General features: G+C 34.9%; 1 protein-coding gene across 2 annotated transcripts in view; it reads left to right on the top strand.

Moving 5' to 3' along the window:
* The first annotated feature begins 484 nt into the window (after nucleotides 1-484).
* Nucleotides 485-15,840, top strand: part of UPP1 (uridine phosphorylase 1) — a 368,003-nt gene continuing 352,647 nt past the window's right edge. The window contains exons 1-3 of one of the 2 annotated variants that reach the window (XM_044064894.1): nucleotides 602-631; nucleotides 1,763-1,828; nucleotides 1,915-1,978. In XM_044064894.1, coding sequence (XP_043920829.1) covers nucleotides 1,932-1,978 — 47 coding nt within the window. In that variant the 5' untranslated portion in view covers nucleotides 602-631; nucleotides 1,763-1,828; nucleotides 1,915-1,931. Of the gene's footprint in view, nucleotides 632-1,762; nucleotides 1,829-1,914; nucleotides 1,979-15,840 lie in introns of both variants that reach the window. The other variant, XM_044064893.1, reaches the window with a different exon arrangement.

The raw sequence follows: 15,840 nt of genomic DNA, 5'->3' as shown, positions 1-15,840 counted from the left end.
ATACAAACGCCTGTGAAGGTGGAGGTAGCATGGGAGGGTGTACTGGTCTTGAACAAAATACTTTTAACAGAACACGCATATTCTAAATAAATAAGGCTTTACTTAATTGTGGTCAGGATTCATTCAGCATTCAGACGATGGTGTTAATGTCAACAAAGCCTGAAATGATACAGGCACATAATGACAGAGAAAAGCAAAACCCACTACGCCCTAGAAAACACGTTTAATTCCTTCCTTTCTTGAATGTGAGCTCCAGTTTCATCAACTATAACCACCCAACTTCTGAGTAAATAATACGTGGGAAATAGAAATGACAATCACAGAAAAAGCAGAACGGGGTTTTCTTCACGTATACAGTACCCACCTTTTAATAAGAAGACACATTACTCATCTCTGGTCCGGTCCCCTGCTGAGCGTCACTAAATATTATAAATTTCCAATTAAGATCAGCTACTTACCTCCATTGTATTCCCCCACCCATCGAAGCAGTAATCCGACCAATCAACAATGGAATCTTTAATACACGTTTGTCCCCGCCCACGGTTAGACATCGACCTTTGCGGGCTTCACATCCCCGGAGCTGTCATAACGAAGACTCGACAGCCGGTTTTAGCATCGCCAGTGAAGAAAGGTACTTGACAGACAGACCAAAAGGGAAAATTAACCCCTATGGATAGGAAACAGCTGGCATGTATAGGGTGCATTGACTGAGGTGTTCAGTTCCAGAAGTCCTCTTTTATCACTTTGGTTGTAAAACATAAGGATTCTAGTTTTGCTTCTTTGTGATGTCAGCGAAACATTTTGTTTTGTATACACCGTGAGGTGAAAATAAACGGGACATTGAGAAATGTCATCGCAGCATATTCTTAGTGGGAAATGTCATTTCAGCGTATTTCCAACAGGAAGCTGATCAGGGTAGTGTACGGGGCCCGACAGCACCAGAAAGAAATGTGCATTACTGGACTATTTTGAATATTGCATGTGGAAAACTGGCGTCGTAATGCTTATGAACATTGCCTGGTTGGGAAAGATGTAATAATTACAGTAATACTGTCCAAAATCCGCTTGACATTTTGTATAAAGTTTAAAAGGGGTCACCTGGGCACCGGCTTCTTAAAGTATAGGGTTATATGGACCATGTCGGAAGCCCATTATGCTTTTAGCGTAGAATGTTGCGGGGAAGGTGAACATTTAACGGCAGAATTACATTTATTCCAAACTTTGGGTTGAAAAGTATGTTATGATCCATTGATTAAAATATTAAAATTGTAGCAACATATTTATATTTGCATCAATATTTTCTGTGTAACTGTGAAAATAATTGCTTCTGTGTATAGAAACAAGGATATATATATATCACATGTTTGATATCCAGCTCTGTTATTTGTTTTTAAATATATTGCTGTTGTTCTGTATAGCGTTTCTCACTGGGCCAGCGCTGAAAAGAGCAATCTGCTCAGTCGGACTATCCCGGTTAGCAAATGGAAATAAAAAACAAAAGAAAGAAATAACACATATTATTAAACCTGTTATTTGTTTGTAAAGACACAAGGTTCTAAAGCTATCCTTTTGTCACTGACATGTAAATTACATTGCGTCTTTCTTTCCGGAAAAATATGTTAAGATTTCCACATTTCTGAGACAGAGATCCCAAGCATTTATTTTTTTCTAATATTTGCAGTTACTTAATAGTTTCATAACTGTACATACTGTCACAGAAACGCCAATGTGTACTATGAATCTGTTTTGCCACCTTTGCCAGGTTGCCTCTGAAAATGGTATTACAGACCAGCCAACAAACACAACCTTGTTAAAAGATAAAAATAATGTAAGCCACATATTTTACAAATGTTTCAGAACATAATGAAATTGTATTTTACACATCCATATAACTTTTCTATTTCTTTATTTAAGGTTCAGTTGCAAACAAAATGGCCCCAGGACAAACAAACAAAACTGCAGATGAGCAGCCATCAAGGTAAGATTTGTATTTTTAGTGCTGTTTTGCTTCCTCATGGATGCATTAACTGTGGAGAAATCAACAATGTAGCCACTTAAATTGGTGCCGTTGTTCAGTCAAAACTAGGATATATTTTATTTTGTATTGTTAAACACAGGGAATACTTGATGGCTAGCTTTTTTGTTCAAAGACTGTCCATGGATATTTGGGTAGGTTTCTCTGACCTCAGGAAGAAAGTTGAATTTGACAGAAGGAGCCAGAAATCTTTATATAAAGCTGCTCATCAGGTTATGTTTCAGTTTATTGCCTTAAGTGAAAGATGTCTGTAGTGATTCTAACCAATCTTTTTAATCCCTGACTCGCTCCGGTGGTGTAAAGGGATAAAACTCTAACTACATCCAAGTACATCCAGATTCAACTAGTGGCTTGAGCAACTGACAGATTGGCAGGGAGGAATGGGTGTGCCCATCTTGGGAAGGTAGACATTCATTGATAACTCTCCATTAGGGGAGGCATGGTTTAAAGAGGGAGTTGCCCTTCAGTGTAGTCAGTGAACATAGGAGGTGGTACAGGAAAGTGGGTAAGGCATATGTAAAAAAAAAAAAAACTCAGATGGAAGCAGAGATGACTAAGCCTGCAGGATGCCCTTAGGCTCAAGACCAGTAACAGAGTAAGTCTGGGGTGGGTAGCAGATAAAGCTGGTAGATCCAGCATGGACATGGGGCATTGGAAGTAAGGGAGGACTAAAAAAAGCTGTTTACTCCCTGGAGGCTTTAGAACAGAACAGTACACAGAAGAGATCAATATTACACAAACTTTGAACTATGGCACAGCTGTATTTTGTAAATAAACTAAAGTTTGCACAGCGTGTTTATATAATAGTTTACATATGTATTTTTATTTTTATATATATTTATTATCCCACCTGCAGCTTTGCATTGGAGAAAGTGTGGTAAATGAAGAAATAATGAAACAGTAATGAGTTAATAGTTTGTTACTGCTGTATTATGTATCCTTACCCGCGGTAGTGGTGCTGCAGTAGTGTTGTCGCCTCACAGCAAGATGTTGTCCCGTTCGATTCTCAGCTAGAGCGTCTTCTGTGTGGAGGCATGCGTGAATGGGCGTGCCTTCGTTGAAGGTTGTGGTAACTCGGCATGTAAAAATCCACTACCAAACATTAGCGGACTGGAGTTCCGCTGTGGCGACCCCTAACCGGGATAAGCCGAAAGACACATTTATATATGTGTGTATATATATGTATATAAGTATATATATATATATATATTATATTTTATATATATATATATATATATATATTATATATATATATATTATATATACACACACACACACACACACACATATATATATATATATATATATATATATATATACTCACAACCCCCTTCTCCCATTTTTTGCACATGGGGTCAGGGACTCACTTCACAGTGATAGTTGTCTAAAGCCAATGTTCATGCTGCCATGTGGCTAGCCCTGCCGCAATTGTTCTTTTCGTACCATACATACATACAGCTATGGACAATTTAGAGTGTCCAAGCCATCTTTATTACATATATATATATATATATATATATATATATATATATATATAAAACCACAGAACTAATGAATTACCGTCCTATAGCTATTCTGTCTCCACTCTCCAAAATACTAGAGAGATGCACACACTCTCAGGTCTCAGACTACCTCCTTACTAACAACCTCCTTTCCATTACTCAGCATGGTTTCCAACCAAACCATAGCACCACCACTGCCTTACTCTCCTTTACTAACACTATCCTTCAGCATAAAAACAATGGCTATCTCTCCTCTGCTGCTTTCCTAGACCTATCTAAAGTATTTGACATGGTCCCACACAAACACCTTATCTCTGTCCTCTGTAACCTTTCCTTCTCACAATCAGTCACAACTGGTTTCAGAGTTACCTGTCTGACCACCAACAATCCGTTGTATGGCAGAATGACATATCTCCCTAACTACCTGTCTCCATAGAGGTTCCCCAAGGATCGATCGTTGGACCCCTACTCTTCTCTGTTTTCACCAATAATCTAGCCTCTGCCACCAAACATGGCACACTCATACAATACGCAGATGACTCGACCATCATCTGCTCAGCCCAGTCCCTACCCAAACTGCAAAAAGTCACACAGGAAGCCTTTTCCGTTGAAACTTGGTTATCCGATGCCCAATTAATACTCAACCCAAACAAAACTAAACTACTCATCTTCTAACCCACGAAACATACTCAAAACAACTCTCACTTTAACATCACAGCAAAAGACAGCACCACTATATACCCAACTGAACACACCAAATTGCTAGGAGTGGAAATAGACAATAAACTAAAATTTGACATTCACATATCCATGACCATAAAAAAAGTCCACAAAAAACTAGGAGCGTTATACAGAAATAAGCAACTTCTCACCAAAGCAGCAAAGATTTCAATAGCAAATTCCCACCTTATCTCCACCCTACTTTATGCCTCTCCAATATATACCAACCTAAAGCAATGCGATCTAAACAAGCTAGAGACCTGCTACAACAAAATCACCAAATTCGCCGCAGGGGTATCCTACCGTAGTCACCACTGTCTCTCACTTGCTGAACTGGGCTGGCTTGAACTCCCTCACCTTCTTCAATGGTATCAACTCTCACTCACCCACAAACTAGTAAACCATCCACTAATGTCCCATCCCTCCAGAATCTACTCCAACCCTATCGCTCTACCAGACCACTAAGATCCAGCAACAAAAATCACTTGCAGATCACTAAAGCCAATAACTCTGCTGGTGAAGCACTATTCTGTTGCGCCATAGCCAAATTATGGAACTCCCTCCCACCCGCAATTACCTCTATACCATCATGCACCCACTTCAGAACTTTACTAAAAGCACACCTAAAAACATGCTGGCTATGCCCTTGCAACTCCCACTCTAATATCACCCACCCCATCCAACCACTGCCTTTCTTTCCACTCCACTAACTACCTTGATTATAGCAAGCTCAGATGTTCATAAGCCTAGTACTTATTATACAGCAGGAACTTCTTATTGTAACATTTGTTAATGTCTGTTATGTACTTCACAGATAGTACATCAGTAGACAACTAGAATCTATGTTCTTCATCTGTAAATATGTTGTAAGTAATTGCTATGTAAATTGTTAATCACTATGTAATCCAATGTAACTACTGTCTGTTTGTTTTAACTGTGGAGCTTTTCTCCCCGGGCCTCTGCTGAAAATGGACCTACGTCCAGTCGGACACTCCCGGTCAACAAATATAAATAAAATAAAATAAAAGTAAATATATATATATGTGTGTGTGTGTGGGTGCATGCACGCAAACACACACACACACACACACACACACACACACACACACACACACACACATAATATACGTAATATGAACATTAAACTATATGTATACCATTTTAAGGTTTACAAAGAGGACATCGCCAGTATCATACAGCAGTTGGACAGCTGAAATTCTTGGTTATTGTTATGGTGTCCCACAAGGCTCTGTCATAGGCCCATACTTGTTTAGACTGTATCTTTCAGATCTATCTTTTTCATCTGAGGTGTTCTACAGTCTGTATGCAGATATCTTGAAATTGGGTAAACTGATTACGTGTCATAGGTAGGTTACATCTGCAGAAGAACTTGACTAAATTGACCATTTGGGAGTAGGAGAATAATATGCTGATAAATACATCAAAAAGTAAGCATATGAGATTTGCAGGACATAAATTGAAAGGTGAATATTTTATACACCACACAGTGGTTGAAACTGTAGCTTAATTCAAGGACCTGGGTATATGGGTAGATCCAGCTTTGAGTTTTTCTAATCATATCAACTCAATTGGTTAAAAATAGTTATAGAACTTTAGGTTGCATAAAAAAGATTTATTAAGTCTAGGAATTCAGAAATGATGAAATCATTGTTTGGTAATTACATTAGACCCAAACAAACCTTCTAAGAAAGCAAACATGAGTTAACTGGAAAGAGTACAGCAGAAATATACCAAGGGCATCCATGGATGTGAAAATTTAAGTTATTATGAAAGACTAACATATTTGAACTTGTACAGTGTCTAATGTAGATTTTTAATAGGATATATTATTCTGGTATATAGGGGATTTAGAAACAACTACCTCTGGGAATGTTTGGGGTTATCAAAAAGTGGTAGAGAACCATCAGGCAATCCATGTAGAAAATTCTATAAGAATGAGAAGTTTATCAACTGTTTCTCTGACAGAGTAGCTGATGCATGGAACAGCCCACCAAATTACATTAAAATAAGCACTGGTTTAGATATTTTAAGAACAGCTTGGACATTTATTATGGGAACAACTGTTTTAGTATATTGGGAGGCTAGTAAAGCAATAATGCTCATGCTTGACATATTTGTATGTGTCTGTAAATATAAGAAACATAATTGTTGTACCTGTGTGTGTGTGTGTGTGTGTGTGTGTGAGTGCATGTCTCTCTTTCTCTATATATATTTAATTTATAACTCATAAACCATATTCCGTTTATTTTATTTCGTTAATGTTTTTCCTTCATTTTACTAAAAATGAGGTAATCATGTAAGTTGTTTATTGAGTATTGGTGTATGTAGTTTCTTTATAGTTTTATAAATGGACTGTCTCACAGGAAGTTTTCTGCGTTGTTTTTTCTAATAATGTTTTCTGACTGGCAAGTTCTGGTTTCTTATGCTATCATTGTTGTAATTATTAGTACTTTGTTCTAAAATTAATGATTTTCATTTTTAAGGGCTGATTTAGGTGGGTATTGTTGATATTTGTAGGGTTGTAATTATGTCCGTATATACATATACACACACACACACACACACATCTATATATATATATATATATATATATATATATATATATATATATAGATATATATGTGTGTGTGTGTGTGTATGTGTATATATATATATATATGTATATATATATATATATATACATATATATATACATATATATATGTATATATAGATATGTATATATATATATATATATATATATATATATATATATATATATATATATATATATATGTGTATATATAGATATGTGTATAGAAATGTATGTATACATATGTATGTATATATATATATATATATATATATATATATATATATATATATATATACACATACATGTAAAATTACTTGAGTGGGGAAGAGTTGTACAAATGATAATACTTAGGGAAGGGTGATAAATGTAGGGTCTATATTTTAACATCAAAATTTACAAAGATCGAATGTTATAATATCGAACCCTAAACACCGAAATCCACAAAAATCGAACAGTCAGAATAGCGATTTTTTCCCAGGGAAAAAAATCACTATTTCGAGAAACATACAAGCAACACAAATGCACACAAAAAACAGCAATCCACACACATACACTTAAAATCCTGCACCTAAACCTAAACTAAACTTTACATACACTACTAGCTATCCACTTACCTTAAACCAGAGAACCTACCCAACAAAGGGTAACTAGACATAAAACAATAGCACAACGGCCACTACACACCGAAACACCAGTCAACCAAGTTGGTAGCGAAACATCAGGAACAAAACAAAACCTTGTTGAAATGAGCAAAACTTATTAATATGAGACTAAGCGCTTTCACCTTACAAGGCATCATCATCTAAAATCAACATAGTCTGAAGTCATGGGTAGCAAAGTTGATTTTAGAAATGAATTAGAATACGTACACCAACAATTTTTGGAGAGAGGCTACCCTGATACACTAATAAATTCCATTAAGGAAGAAGTGATAAAGGGATAGGATACAAGATTTATACCCCTATTAAATATTGAATATAATAATGTGAACCAAGGTTCAATATTAGATGATACTGGGACAAACAATGGGACCCATCAAACAGATAAAACTACGCTTTTTTTGGTTATGACATACAATACAGGTACTACTACAATGAAAAAGGCTATTGACAAAACATGGGATATGTTCAGGAGTATGCCTAATAGATTAGAAATATTTGATAAGCGTTTGATGTACAGTTTTAAAAGGGGTTCAATCTCAAAGATTTTTTTGAGAAGTCTGGAAATGAAAATGGGGACCAGATGAATAAAAAAGGAACCTTTTGTTGTGGGAGATGCTCACAATGTACATTTGTAGCAAATAAGGGGGACCTATTTTTACCAACTATCCCACTTAAGCTAAAAGGAAAGGGGTATTATATTGTTACACCAAGGGAATAGTTTATTTAGCATATTGTACATCATGTTGGGCATATTATGTGGGAAAAACGGAAAATCATCTCTGTCAGAGAATATATGAACATATGTATGACGTTAATAGAAGAAAGGAAACTAATGCACTTTATGGACACACTATAGTTTGTAAAAATGCTGATTTTAAATTTTGGATTTTGGAGATGCTCCCTAAGGATAGTAGAGGGGGTGATTGGGAAAACAAGTTGTGTTTCAGGGAATTAATTTGACAGTTACGGGTGGATGCAACTAACCCACCTGGCATGAATGACCATATCTCCTTGTCACCAGCTTTAAAACTTAGAGCAAACAAAATAAAATACAAATACAAGGCATAAAAGTATATACATATACTTATTATTATTATTATTATATATTTATATATATGTTTTTAAAAAAACAAATATATTTAGTTATATTTACCACACATTACATATTATGTATTATATATGAATTTATTTACAAAATTATTAATAGGACATTGTATTCTATTATATTTATTAGACCATATTGTTTTATGTATTGTTTTAAGTGTTATTTTATGTATATATTTATATCTATTATGAATAGGATGAATTATATGGAAGTTTTTGAGAAAATTCAGCTATGTTTTGCTACTACTTTATATGTACCCTGCACTTGCACTATAACTTTAACTTGCATTTCAGTTAGAGCAATCAACTTATGGATGAACCAATTGCATTTTAAATTGATTTTTAAATTGACTATAAATTAAAAAGCTGTATGTAATTTTATTGTTCTGAAGAAGTTTCTGGTCAGGAAATGAAAGCACTAAACCTTCTGTAAACCTTCTGTGTTTTACTGTGTGCAATAAATTAGATTTGACTACAAATTACAAGTGGGTCTGCTTTATTGGGATCCTGTGCTCAGAGATTTTTATACTTATTGGTTTTTCTTTGTCTCCGTGGTCCACGGGTTTGGTGTTGCTAGTTTTTTGTCTAATTACTTGGAAAATTTGAATTGTTAGGTTTAATTATAATACTTGTAGCTTGATTTATGGACTATATTACAGAGTGACTGTGGTTGGATACAAGTCAGTGAGATTGGTTTTGTTCATATGATCTACTTTCAAAAGGAAGCATGGTTGGACATGGTGTTTGTTTTTGAGTATAGAAGGTATGCTTATGAATGTAGAGTAAGATGTCATGTACTTGTGCTGTTTTTAATGAATTAGTTGTGTTCTGCCACATACAAAGTTTCCTTAACTGCAAGTTCAGTTGCATCTCTGGAGCTGTAAATACTTCTTAGTAGGTTTAACGCTTAATTATTGACAGTGACTTAACTGATGGGGTTTCCCACTAAACTTTTCAGTTTTTATATGACAAATTGTAGAATCTTTTGGATTGATGGGGTAAACCTTTGAAGAAAATGGATCACTATTGATTGTTTGGCACCTGACTGTAATTTTGCTTATATAATTGTTGGATGAGAACCCTCCTTTTCAGTATGTTCCTAATAACTTAGTGAGATTGTGTAAGTGGAGGTGTCTATTTCCGGATATTGCAGTGCTATATTATTACACTGGACACTAGAATTGTGTGACCATTTTGTGTAACCCTTACTGCGGTTTGGAAAGATTTTAAGCTCCTTGTGGAAATGATTAAAGTATTGGTAACTTTTATTAGTGGATGGAATGTTCCATGGCAGTGATACTTAGCTAGGTTTATTAAACGAAGGCCACAATACTCACTAATCTCTAAATGTTTGACTGTCTGTTAGGGGATCTTTTCCCCTGCTAACATTATCGGTAGATTGTTTTAGGTAAATTTGTATGACTTTTGTAAATGACCAGTAGTAGTTAGTGGGGTAATACAAGATAGAACAGTATTTCAGATGTTGTTTACTGTGTTAGAAGGGTATATTAAAATTAATATGGAGCATTTTACAGATTTTAAAGTTAGGGGAGTTGATTTATTAGAGTGATTTTGTTGCACCGATAGATATATGTATATGGGTCCCTTTCAGATGATTGAAGTTTCAAAACTGCAAACATATGGCTGAGGACCATATAATCGAAGTTTTGAAACTTCAAAAATTCTGAATGGAGATTGTCATACAGCACAGAATGGAAAATTTGCCATTTTCCTCACTGTAGAGTGATCTCGGAGTTGGTATCTTTAATTAGCAAGGGGTGTGGCGGGTGCAGGGGGGCTTGCTCCCCTGCAAAAATGTAACAGAAATTTTTTTTTATTAGACATTCAAAGTTTCAAAACTTCGATTATGTGGTCTTTGGCCATATGATGTTCAAAGTTTTGAAACTTCGATCATCTGAAGTAGACCCCTCTCTCTCTCTCTCTCTATATATGTATGTCTATATATATATATATATATATATATATATATAGATATATATATGTATATAAATATATATGTATATGTATGTGTGTGTGTGTGTGTGTGTATATATATATATATATATATATATATGTATGTGTGTGTGTGTGTGTGTATATATATATATATATGTGTATATTTTATATATATATATATATATATATATATATATATGTGTGTGTGTGTGTGTATGTGGGTCTACTTCACATAATTGAACATTCAAATGCTCAACTTTCATATGGTCGAGACCATATGATTGAACATTTGAATGTTCAAAAATGTGAAAAAAAAAAAAAAAAAAAAAAAAGTAAGCAATGCTAGCAGGGGTCAAGCACCCCTGCACCCCCCCAATTTAAATATACCATCTCCGAGATCACACTACATTGTGGTAAAGGGAAATCTTCCCATTCCACACTCTATGGAGATCCCCATTCAGACCGTTCGAGCTTTTAAAAGTTCAATCATATGATCTCGGCCATGTGAAATTCAAGGTTTTAAAAGTTCGACCATCTGAAGGGGACCCATATATGTGTATGTATATATATATATATATATATATATATATATATATATATATATATATATATATATATAACGGACACTGTTGGATATATATTAGGCTGTATCACTGTTTATAATTTGAGAAATTTAATAAGATTGTAGGTGATTGGTGGGAAATTTATTGTGAAATGAGTGGCATTGGGAATGAAAGGAAAGCTTTATTACCTCTAATTGTGATACACCAGGTACGTCTGCATTATAACTATTCTACAACTTTGTAAAGAGTTTTTGGAAACATTTGAGACAATAGCCAGTAGGTGTTGGAGAGCAGTATAGATTCTGTAAGAGAGATCAGGTGAATAATGTGGCCATGCCGCAATATGTAACAGAAGTGTGCATGTTTAGGGAAATTTTAGAATTATACTGTTACACAAGTGATATATTTGTGTGTGTCATGTATTCTGTGAACATACCAAGATACCAGAAACAAAATATCATTAGATTACTCCCTAAACACTGCATTGCCATGGGACATAAATAGCAAATCGCAATAAAAAATGGTTGTGTGCACTCTTAGTATGATGTTAGGATTAATAAACAGTAAGCGTATTTTCACTGTGTCATCACTTCACCTACCCAACACTCTTACAGTGGTGAGCACTGTTTCAAGGGGCACATTCCTATGTCACTGAATATGAGAGGACAGAATAGCATGGTTGTGTTGATGGACTGTTATGATTGCCATATGAGAAAGAAGTATCGAGCAACACTGACCCCTTGAATACATATGACTTTGCAATACTTCAACTGGCAGTGACAAATGCCATTATCCACAGAAAAATGAAAAATGATCCAGTGTTATCAAAAGATGTATGGCAATGTTATACATGGATATCTGAAGGAACATGGTTCATTGAACTCGACAAATTGCAGTTTTGATGCTGAGAAGATTAGAAGTATTTGGATCTTCCTCTCATACACTTCATGCTTGAATTCATATTCCTGTATTGACATTGCAGTGCAACATAAAGAAAGTGCTGTCTTTCTGAGATGGTGCCCTTTGGATGAGACATTAAAAGGGCTTCTGTGCCTGAGTTGGTGATAGCTCTGATGAGAAAACAATTGCATTACATTTATTACAAAGAGTACATGTTGTTATAGAAATGACTGTAAAATTACATAAAAGTTATTGCAATTTTAGACCCTTCCCACATAACAAATTCCAAACAACTTTAGTAACACACTATTACATTTCAGCATTTACTTGCTCATCCCTGTCAACAATGCCTTTATATAACACCCAGTATTACATTTGAGACCCATTATTATTTTCCTATCTCTCACTTTATTATAAATTACATTCCAAGTCTCTTACCCATAACTTAAATTATGCATATAACAAAATTACCTGCTCCTTCCTTTAATACCCCATTATTCTTATGCACAGTAAATAGTACATTATGCATTCGTTAACACCTTTCAACCCTTTTGTTATCAAGCTGTTTTCTGATTCATTCAAAATGTTCGTTGTACTTTCACAATATGGAAAACTGCTATACATTCTTCTACATCGACACAGTTTTTGAAATTACACCATTGGCTTTCATATACTTTATAGGTCATTGCTCCTTTTACTAATATTTGCTTAAGTCTTAGCCTCCAGCAAAATCTTTTCTTAACCCTACTTCGTCTTCTGCCCAGATCCTTAATGATGTCTTCCCACAAATACTGACCCATCCTCCTAAATTCTACCTCCTTTTTTCTTTGTCATTTCCTCTATTTCACACCCTAATTCTACTTTCCTCCATCTTCCCTCTTTGACATTTCCCATGTTTCTTTATACTAACTGTCTGATCTTTCTTATCTACTTACAGCATTTATCTCAAAATCTACATTGAAATATAATCAACTGTTGACTGCAATATATGTATATATCTTATATCTAAGTGAAAAAACAGTAAAAAGGGAAAAAGTGCTGCCACCTGATTTATACAGTTGGTTAAGTTGGGTGGCAGCAGGTACACCATTTTTTAGTACCTTTTTTGTAGACTGACCAGTTTTTGTAAATACATTTGCTGTCTTTTATATGGTCACTATACCCTTGTTAATCAGATTCATCTATCATTCTAAAACAATTTTCCAAGGCAGTACCTAGTTCTGCAGGAAAGGTCTTAATCAAAAAATATTATCTTCTGTATAAATCTAATATGATAATGTAGTAAATTTGCTATGTCTCCCCATTTTCTAATGCTTACTTTTACGCCTTTGTGTATACAATCTACCCAACGTCTAACCATGAAATTGCTACATGTCCCTTATCTGCTTCTGTCCCTGCAATCATCACCTTCTTAGTAATACCAGTACTCCTCTAAATGTTCAGCCTTAATCTTTCCTTAGCACTTTCCTCAATTCCTTTGTGTAGACTGTTAATTTTACACTCCTCTTGCCAGTGGTATCATCTACATATATCAAAATATATGGTTCTGCTGCATAGGCCATAAACATTTCCAAACATCACCTTTTACTTACTTTTGAATTTTCCTTGTTACTGCATGTATACAGCACACAAGCAATAGTGGATTTAATAGGACATCCTTGCTTAATGCCCCTTTTTATTACACATCTTTGTTCTACCTAGCCATTCATTGTCACTTCACATATGAAGTGTGCTCTTGCCATAAAAACTTTCTGTAACCCTTTTACACACATCTTAAATAAATCCTCATGCTCTGAAGCATCAAATGCCGTCTCTGAATAAATATTTTCTATATGTCTTTCCTATTCTTACAGATCACATTAATCATTTAATTGCCTACTATAACATATATTTAATATTTTTATTTTGCCCTATAAGTTTCCATCTTCAAAGTACCTCCAACACTTGTTACTTAACATTTCCTATATAATTGTCATTATTTTATTATCTGTATTTATTAAATAAATACACCTCCAGTTGTTTATTTTTCTGCAGTCTATCGTTATTAAGAACATAGTCAGACCATCATAATATATATCTCAGTTGTCCTCTTTCAACCTTAACCATTCATTAAATTCTTTAAACACAGTTTCCAGCCAATTTCAATACTCTTTCTATTTCCAAGTTCTCATAAAAGTCATATTCTGACCCTTGCCCTGTATATGTACTAATTTTATTCAGTCTTAATGTACTTTATTAACTTCTACCAATGTAATGTCATCTGCAAATCAACCCTGTATCTCTCCATCTACCTCTTTACATTTTTTACTACCAAACAGCTTCCTCAAAAATGATTCTGCCCATCTTGTCTTGTCTTCTTGCTTCTTTATTATTTTCCCTATTCACAACTCCTTGGCCGTAAATGTGAGGAGCTTAGAAGCTCTCAACTGTCTCTGAGTTTGCAGAATATCTCTGATTATACTTTATATTTGGTCTGTTCCTCCTAAAATGTATGGCTTTCTGGCAAACCACTGATGGCTGCAGTCACTATTTAATGACAGATATTTGTGTTTCTCATTTAATAGCCTTCAGGAAAAACATATTAATGCAAAGCTTGCTATTCTAGCAACATTAAGGGCAATATCTGATCTGTCCCTGATTTTTGTCCATTGTCCCCCAGAATTTGTTTAGCTTTCTCTCTGATTCTTGAGCTAAGAGGCTGAGAAATATGTCAGGGGGTTACACACTGTATGCTGACACCAGTGGGATGAGAATATACATTGCAAGTCTAGCAATTATTTATGTATTTAGTCAATCATTTGATGAAGCATCTGAGATACATAGTCACAGTTATACAAGTGGCTGTAATTGATTACCATATCTGAGGGTGTCTTTGTGTGTGTATGTAAGGGTAAAATAAAAACAATACATTGCCAACTGTCATTTGTAGCTAATTATGTAGCATGCAAATATGACATTAATTGCTGGGTGCAAGGGCTGCCTTTGGATGAAAATGACTAATGCTGCTGTTTGCGCAGTTGACCTGATATAGTCATTATTTTGGCTTCATAGGACTAATGTGTACTTGTGAGAAGCAAGTTGTAATATTTTACTGTGTCTATTATTTTTGTGAAACAGAGTTGAAGTATATTACTGTAAGAAGCATTTTACTATAATTTGATATCTGAGGTATACACAGTAAATCAAGAGGCTTTAATTGCTGGGTCTAGTGCTTCTGGGGTTGGAAGTGACTGATGTCACTGTAATTTACTCAAGATAAACAGTCATTATTTTGGCTGTGCAGGACTGATGTATATTTCAATGAAGCTAGTTGGAAAACTTTACTGTGTCTACTAGTTGTGTGAAACAGAGCTGAAATATATTACTCTTTAACAAAATCAGACAACTGATGTAAGGTTGCCATCTATGGCTGCTGTTTCTGTGAAACAAAGTTCAGCTGCATTATCTTGTCCATTATATTTGTAATCACATTTGGACATCTGAGGTGTGTATAGTCAACAAATTTGGTATTGATTATTATGGGGCTGTTGATGAATATAAGTGGCTGATCTTGCTATCATTTGCTCAAGGTAAGTAGTCATTATTATGGATTACTAGAACTAGTGCACATCTGTATGAACCCATTTATAATACTTTACTGTGGCTATTTTAATACATCCAGGCATCTAAGATGTGCACAGTCCATAAAGTGTATGCAGTTAATTGGTATGAGGGTTTTCTGTGATGAAGGCTGCTGTGTGTGGGAGATGGGTTGCAATCTATCTAGGAGTGGCAAGTTGATCATAATTTTTTTTATTTTCCA

The sequence above is a fragment of the Protopterus annectens genome, chromosome 3.part0 (assembly GCF_019279795.1).
Source record: "Protopterus annectens isolate FY-2018-M chromosome 3.part0, PAN1.0, whole genome shotgun sequence".
In the NCBI taxonomy this organism is placed as follows: domain Eukaryota; kingdom Metazoa; phylum Chordata; order Ceratodontiformes; family Protopteridae; genus Protopterus; species Protopterus annectens.
Note: the sequence above shows the minus strand (reverse complement) of the source record. Positions and strands in the feature narration are given on the sequence as shown.